Below are 8,570 nucleotides of genomic sequence, written 5' to 3'. Positions count from 1 at the left end.
TGGGTCGTAGTAGCTGTGTATTTACTACGTCCTCATAGCTCAGAGAATTTGGTTTTAACCGTGCAACTTTTACGCATAGCACAGCGACGGTCTTTGTGCCTAGAGACCATGCTATGAGCAACGCCCTTTTCTGTTTATCGTCACTGATGCTGTTGGCCTCAAATTAAGCTTCCACTTTGGTGAGGTAATGTTGCCACTTAACTTTCTGATCGGCTTGTGGCTCACTGCTGGGGCCGGGCGTGTATCCTTTCCGCTGTCATGTGCTGGGTCTTCCTTCAGGTCCGTATACTCGTCGCCACTGTTGTACTGTTGTTGTACACTGATGGGCTCTTGAAATCTTGCAAGTTCTCTACTGGCATTGCTGTCGAAACAAACGGGACAGCGCGATTATTGGGTGCTTTCTCTTCGGTATATAATGCCGCGAAATCTTCAAAACTGTATTTGTTGTTTTTTAGCAGCCGCCTGCATGCGGCCTTATCACTCTGATTTTATCACGCGTATCAATTCTGTATTCTTTGTTCGTTAATGCTCGATGTCGCGAGACGCACCATTATCAGTTCCTTTGTCGCGCAAGATGCGCCGAGATCTTTCTCGAAGATTCCGGCCATGCGCGCATGTTTCTACAATGAGCCAGGTTGTGCTAGTGAGAGTTTGCGACGTTATCTGGATGGTTCTGAGCCGGCTTTAAATTGAGCGTTGATGTGTGCGACAGGCATTTCTCAGTTCGACGATCGACGAGCGCGTCTGTTGCTATCGCCGCCGCCGAGTTGCAATTATCTTTTGCGGGCACAAGTCAGCCCAATAAAGAATTAATTTCAGTATTTCACGCTTGTGTCTTCTTTTGGTGTGTACGGCCTTGTCACCACTGCGTGACAATAATGCCCTTTGCGTTCGAAATATGCGCCAGCAAGAAATAAAGAGCCTTGCTACACGAAATATCATGAGAGTACTGGAATATATTTCCTTTTCTAAATGCAGATCAGATATTGTTCACTTTGAAGTAAGTTATTTCTTATGTGCAGAGCTTGTGCCCTTTTATACTCGAGGAAGTCTATCAGCCACACAAACAAATGACGAACTTCCAAGTAATCGTTTCAACAGGCTTTGTTTCCCCCGGTGCAAAGCATGCAGGTCAGCATGAAGAGGACGGATTCAAAAAAAAAAAAAAAAAAAAAAAAAAAAAAAAAAAAAAAAACGTTGAAGAGAGGACGCGATAGCACCCTTAACATTCATTCCGCCAATTTTAGGCATCTAGAGGCTGGCGCGTAGTTGGCAAAGCGCACTTCTATTTGATTTTGATATTTTACGATTAAGACGCAACGTCTTCTCGGTGCACACCCTACATTTACAGTGAACGGCATAGAATTGGAGGCACACATGTCGGTGGCTTGAATCCTTGCCACAAATTGGACTGAAATTGGAAAAGAAGGTAGAGGTTACATAAGAAGCGAAAAATGTTATGACAGCACGATGAATGGCTACGTCAAAATTTAATACGCCTAATAAAGAGAAATGAAACCGAAGAGCAGAAACGTTACAAGAACGCTGGTTCTAGCGACCCAGTCGACAGCGCTGTCACACTTCTTTTATGGCAATAAGTTTCTCAGCACACAAACGCGCGCGTTCTCTGAGGTAATGCTTGCCTTCGAAGCCAGAACTGCCATAATGTAGTCATAACCACGCTGCAGCCGTGTAGAGAGCAGCGGGAGCACGTACCAGCTACGTGTATGCCGGCCGCTCCATATGCTTCCGCGCCGCGTGTAGCAGACGACACGTCCGGCAAGGAGCAGTCCATGGCCAGTCTCAAGTGAGAGCGTGCTTCGGATTAAAATGGACAAAATTGCCGTTCCCCGAAAGCTTCAGCAACAGAAGTGCCGGCCGGCCGCAGTTCCTGTAGAATTCCATAAATTTCGCGAATTCCCTGGTTGTTGAGCCGCTGACGTTCCGTGTGGCCAAATCGAGTACGGCCTTCGATTCCGGCGTGTACAGGTCACAACTCTATGCGAAGCCGCTTTCGCAGATTTTGGTATTCTTCCATTGAATGTACTGCAGATAAGTGAAACAACACCATCGTTACACCTCCTAGAGCAATGCATTAAAACGTGTATGGCACACGCACCGCAGCGAAGAACTCACAGCTGTGCCCGGCCGCTCTACTGACAGTTTGCATCCCAGGCATTTTCCTTTCCTCTGAACGTCTCTGTAGTCAATCCGCTTGGTATCATAGACGCAGGGCTGCCCTCGAATGCCTTCTAGCAGCTTTTCCGCAACAGTGTCTGAAATGCGCGCGCGGCCGCCATCTTCACTGCACGTGAGGAATGCTGGGATGCGTGGCCGACGCGGATGACGCGGTCGGCGAGAAATAGGCGAGTATAGAGAGATTTAGCTTACCGGAGACGTATTACGTCTCCCGGAGACGTACAGACGTAGACGTATCGGACGCCTACTGCGCATGCGTGAAAATTGATGTAGACGTATTCGGCTCACACCGGGCAAAACACGTTTTAGCTGTACTATGGTGGCTGTACGTATCGCCCATACGTAAGACGTATCGCTAGACGTACATGCAGATGATGATGATGGCTATCCAATAAAAAAAGATAGAAGCTATTTCTAATAAATGCTTCAAATAATGTCACAAAAATGTCACATGCAGATCCCCCGAAGTCATCATGTTGATGTGTTAGCTGTGTTTCGAATAATTATTAATTTGAGCTCACTTTTAACCACTTTGCCACCTGCAGCAAGCCTGAACAATCCAAGCCTAGTTGCATTAAATCCGTTTGTTTTGGTGCTCGCATGGAGGAAGGAAACAACTGCTCGTGTTTGCTGGTGTTCGGTCGTGTGCTAGAATTTGCTCGTGCTATCGGTGCAACCTGCCCACGTTACGTTACATCATGCCGACAGCATCCTTCACCCTTCACGACAGGCAGCTTTTTTGAGCACCCTATCATGGGATGAATTTGAAGACATGCATTGATTTCAACGGGAGCGCGATATTCCAAAGCCTCGAAGGAACTTACGTGAGCGTGGTACCCTTCAACATCGGCGCCAACAACAACATAGTGTTCAACAGGATTTTTAGATTCTAGAAAGAGGATTTCGGAGAGCTGCAGTTAGCCCTCCTAATTCCAAATGAGGTCATCAGTGCGCAGCGTGTCAGGGTCTCCGGCTCCGAGGCACCTTGGCACAGCTCGATTTTTACTTCGGTCATCTACTCTACGATATGACAAGTGGCTTGATCTGCAAGCTCTTCAGCGATTCTCCGAGGTAAGTAGCGCATGGTGTGGTGGCTGTGGTGGCTTGACGGTTACAAGCCAAATTATTGATAGCAGTGCTTTCTGTGTCAAATAAATATGCCCGCCGAAACATGTAAAGCAAAGCTGACTGGCTGTGGCGTTTCAGTAGTCATCTTTGAATGCGAATTAGCGCTAATCCTGAGGTTCAGAGCTTATCAAAACAGTCTAACACTTGTGCGACCGCTTATAGCGCTTTCAAATTAAAAAAAAAAAAAAAAAAAGGGCCGGAGCGGATTTAAAGCGATAAATTCCTTGTGAGAAGCGGGGCGGGATGTCGTATCATCCCGCGTGCACACTGCTACGCACTCTCGCGCTACTCATTGCACATCATCCCCATCAGCTTCCATGTGTGCATAAACGCTACCGAGCCTTCTACTCGATATAACTACGTCAAAACCCTACCATTTTGTAGTCGAAAGGCACCAGCGCTCATGCTCCTAGGGATGATGGCATAGGACCAATGCTCTCTGGCGCGTAACGACGTTGTGTCGTTTCTAGCAGGCGAGCAGTTTTGGCTACTGTAAAACATAATATACATTAACGATTGCAGTTGACTCGTGCCCAGTCACCGAACGTCTGCTGTAATCATTGATCTTTTTTTTTTTTTTTTTTACGTCAATTAACTTAGGCACACTTGTGCACAGGCATATATATATATATATATATATATATATATATCCCTGCTCTCCAACTCGGTTGTAGAGCTTTGGGAAGGTGCTCTCTTGTCGACATCGAATTTAGTGAAACTGTTTAACGTCCCGAATGCAACCAGTGCTATGCTGCTTTTCGATTTTATCACTAGCACAGCATAAGGTCATCAACATAAACACTAGCACACTTACAAGTCAATATTTTTTTTTATTAAATTAGGGAAGCCCACGGAAACACAAACTGAGAAATACGCAAAAGGTTGTTATCAGCACAAGTTATTTTTTAATTTGCTTCATGTATTAGAAATACTCAACACAGAAATTTCATAAAATTTTATGCAATAATTTAAACAATGTAAGCAATTTTGGATTTGGCCCTTATCGATATGAAAATCTATATTTGACCCTACTTCGACTGAAGGAAATTTTTTTCAGAGTCGTTTCTAGTCTTTTTGTGAAAATAATACCTGTAAATGATCATACTGTGAACACAGCTGATGAAGAGTTGTAATATTCATTGTCACACAATCAGCAGCACTGATTTGCTCTAAAGGGAGCAAATAAATGCTTAGTGGGCTTCTGCTTCAAGCAAAGATGTGAGGCTATTTTCTATTGGTAGAAATTAGTTGGAATGTGTTTAATGAAGAGCTATTTTAATTCAGTGCACCATTGTATTGCCGGGGAATGGTAGATGCACATAGGATGCAAAGCGACAAGACAGCGGCAAATATTGTCGTTTCTTGCCAGTTTCGGCTATTTGCTTATGTTGCTAAATGCAGAAAGCCGCTGCCAACAGGCTAAACTGAATGTAGTCTTTTATAAGTTATTTTGCTAGCTTTATGCACGAACTGCTTCGTCTGCTGCAGGCCTATGTTCCCAGTGTTCTTATCTTCTGGCTTCAGATTTTCCTGTGATCTCTTCGTATCCTAGACAGTGATAAGGAAGTAGCTATGGAGAAGCAATAATTGAATTTACATTCGCAGTAGTCCACCCTATCATGCTAAAGCTGAGAAAGAAAGCTGTCAAGAATAAAATAGATTTGGCTCATTTCCATCTGCACATCAGCAGAATCTGGCTCATTTTTGATTTGGCACATGATTTCTGTGAAATTCCTGGTCTTTATTTACATCCTTACTGTCTCAAACTGTTTGCAAAAGTGAGATGTATATATGATCTTTCAATTACAAAAAAAAAAAAAAAAGAAAAAAGAAAATAACCTAGTGTAGGTTTCTGAATTTCGCTTGCTTTGAAAAAAAAAAAAAAAAAATCAAGTGTCGATGATAGTGTTGAAAAAATCCGGGAGCACTGCGGAATCTACACTGCAGAAATGTGAAAATCTAAGCGTTGCTGGTGCACACGGTGCATCACGTTTGCTCTCATCATTATGAATTAAATGCACCGTCATTATCATTGCTAATGTCATCACTGCTAATTCCAACTTCATTGTCATCGCTACTATCATCCTTACAGTAGACAAGGAGAATTTTGATGTGTGTTCCAAGATCCCGAACGTTGCACAGTTGGCTAAAGCGCTCGGATGGGGATGCGAGGAATAGAGGTTCGGCTCCCAGCGGAAACAGGATTTTAATTTTTTCTGATGGCATCATCATGACGTCATTTGATTGACAGCTATAGTGTGACCAGACAAACGAATGCCGACAGTATGAGCCATTAAAGATTTTCACCTTAAAATTGACGAGCCTGTACGAGGTAACGCTAGTCAACTCTTTCAAAAGCAATGCAATAAGTATTATGCTACGGCACAGTAAAGAAGGTGCACACTGAAAGATTATTTTCTCATGACCACTTTATAGGGACTCTATAAGCGATCGTTGCTTGCAGCCGCTCCAATTTTTCCTCCTCAGGTGGTGCATGCAAAGGAAGGCCCCCATGCTCAACTGCTGGGGTTTCATCATGGCACAGCAAGGCAAATTTGTCGACCGTCTGTGGCTCAGAAGGAGGACTTCTCTGGGCACAAGTGGAGCCTGTGCAGAAATATCAGGCACTAATGTGTACCAATGCCATAGTCTGCCAGTGGGCCATTTAAAGGCAGACGTCACGATGCAGGTAAGCCTGTTCAGTCATGTCTTCATTGCAGTAACTAGCTGTAATATGTTTTTCATATTCAGGGGAGTGCATTTCCAAATTAAAGCCTAACATCTCTGCTGCGAAAATTCCACAAGTACTTTTATATTTTTTGAGTTGGTTTTTGGGAAAGGGTACTCAATGACCCACCTCATGAAAAACAGCATTTCATCTGTAAAGAAACGTGGCACTTAAGTATGTGATGCAAGATTGTGTTAGCATGTGGCATTTTATAAATTTGTAGGAAAAAAATTGTATCTAAAAACTTGCAACTGTAATTACATCTCATTATACAAAAAGAAGAGGCACCTGTGTAGACCCGCATTGGTTATATTTTTAATTCTTGCTATCTTTTAGGAATCCTCAAGGAGACGGTGCACATTGAGAACCTGCAGAAGATCACCATGGGTCATAAATATGTGATCTATAGTGATGCAGCCTACCCCCGATGGCCTCTACTCTACAAGCTGTTTGGAGGTGCCGTACTGCAACCTCATCATGTTGCCTTCAACAAGGCAATTAGCAGTGTTAGGAAAGCTGTAGAGGGGGGTTTGGCAGCGTAGCATGGGATTTTGCTTTTATTGACTATTTCAAGAACCAAACTTTGAGATGGTAACAGGTAGGGCGCATGTATAAAGTTGCGCAATGAACTACCGAACATCTTTGTACAGCTGTCATGTGTCTATCTACTTTGTCTTGTGTCTGCCTCAGTTGGTCAATACCTTGTGCCTTTTCAGAAGTGTCGGCCTATGTCCTGCGGTCAAAAAATTTGGAACATTTTTTTTTTTTTAGGCTGCCTTTCTCATATATGGACAAGCATGGCAAGCAGTGACCTTCATAGTTGAGGCATTTGTCAACAGTTGCAAAATTCATCTCTGTATTCCTTACAGCATAATTGCAGCATGCAGTGGTGCATATCTTGTAAATAGGGTAAGTGCACTAGGAAACTTGGACATCAGAAACAAGTGGACAGGAGGCTTGCAGACTCACAACTGGATTTTACTAAGTAACGATGACATATATAAAGTGCACAAAACCGCATGCTCAACGCTATACTTTTGCTTGCTGTATATATGTCCTCTTTCGGTTAGTAAAATACAGTTGTGAGCCTGTGTACGTCCATGTCCACTTCTGGAACAGTTACTCCATTTCCAAGATGAGCATCACTGCATGCAACAATGCTACCCAAAGATTTATGCTGTTCATTTGTTGACGCTGTTATGCCGAGATGCAGCTTTATGAATTTTTTTTTTATGCGAGATGCAGCAATATTTATCTCGATTGATTGCAGCAGTGCATGACTACTTTCTCGTTGTTCTCGTCTCACAGTGTTCAACATGACATGGTGTGTGCGTGGTGGCATTTAGGGTGGCGTGTGATAGTGTTCGTGTTCAAATGCAGGGGTTTTTGCCCGAGTGTTGTGTGCAGCGATATGACAGTTTCGGTTTACCATCTCGCTACTTGGCGAACTGAAAGGACGCGATGACTTTGGTTCGGCATTGTCTCCCATGCTCCTTTGACTGCGTGACCGTCTACTGGTGGACACCTGACAGCTGTGCTCCGGACCAACGGCTTCACTTGTTCCCAACGCTGACTTCGAACTGTTAGTGGCACGAGATGCTTGTGACCGCAAATATGCACTAGACCACCAGTCTGAACGCTGTACATGAGTTGTGCCGCGTGGGCCGTCTCTAGTGTTTCACCCGAACGGTTGTGTATGCATTTGTGTATTGTCTAGATTAAGGAAAGGTGGCATCTGAGTTATAAAAGTGTCTGTATGTGTGAAGTGCCATCTGCTTTGGCGAACGAGGCGGCGAACCACCACAGCTTGTCTTCGTCAGGCCGTCTGACGGCTTCAGTGAGAACCTGTGCTACCAGATGCAAAAAGTGATGATGCCATTTTATGGTTTTTCACTTCATGCCGCTAATTCAGAGCTCATATAATTATTGATCACATGTACTGCTAGAGTCATTATTCAGTTTTCTGTACACTACTGAATTAATTGTACTCTCATTGAGCTGTCATGTTGTCATCATGCCCGAGACGCTTTGCATTGTAGCCCCATCCAGTAGTGCAGCCAGAGCTCGAGTTTTACCAACGCATGCCGCAGATGCACTCTCCCTCTGTTTCCGCACTCTTTTTTTTTTTTTTTTTCATAAACTAATGTCGCCTTTGAATCTCCTAGATTTTAACCCTGCAAAACTGTGTCTAGTCAGGCCAAAGCTATCACGCATATCTTTTTTTTTTTTTTTTGCAGCTGTGGGTTTCGTGGACCCTGAAAATCACTTCGTGGGCCCTTATTTGAGAAACACTGACCTATGATATGTTTTTAGCAATTACCACTATGTGACGGGACATTTTGAATTTCTTTTGGTGAAGTGGTGACCACAGGCCACTAACAGTGTTTTCAACGTTGTAGCTGAGGCTCACTTGAGAGAGGTTGCGCACATATTTTTTTTTTTTTGAGTCATTGCATATGTTTACAATTCTCACAATGCAAATATTTCTTAAAATATGCAATTTAAAATTAGTGTA

At 43.6% G+C, this 8,570-nt stretch overlaps 1 protein-coding gene across 1 annotated transcript; it reads left to right on the top strand.

Annotated features, from left to right (window-relative positions):
- Positions 1 to 2,602: 2,602 nt before the first annotated feature.
- Positions 2,603 to 8,497, top strand: LOC146182917 (uncharacterized). The gene is made up of 3 exons (XM_084608973.1): positions 2,603 to 3,270; positions 5,815 to 6,016; positions 6,392 to 8,497. Exons 1-3 carry the CDS (start codon positions 3,227 to 3,229, stop codon positions 6,455 to 6,457), a joined length of 312 nt encoding a protein of 103 aa, XP_084465099.1. The 5' UTR covers positions 2,603 to 3,226; the 3' UTR covers positions 6,458 to 8,497.
- Positions 8,498 to 8,570: the final 73 nt, after the last annotated feature.

The sequence above is a fragment of the Amblyomma maculatum genome, chromosome 7 (genome assembly GCF_055883805.1).
Source record: "Amblyomma maculatum isolate TAMU_Amacu chromosome 7, ASM5588380v1, whole genome shotgun sequence".
Taxonomy (NCBI): domain Eukaryota; kingdom Metazoa; phylum Arthropoda; class Arachnida; order Ixodida; family Ixodidae; genus Amblyomma; species Amblyomma maculatum.
This window is presented reverse-complemented; position numbering and strand designations above follow the sequence as displayed.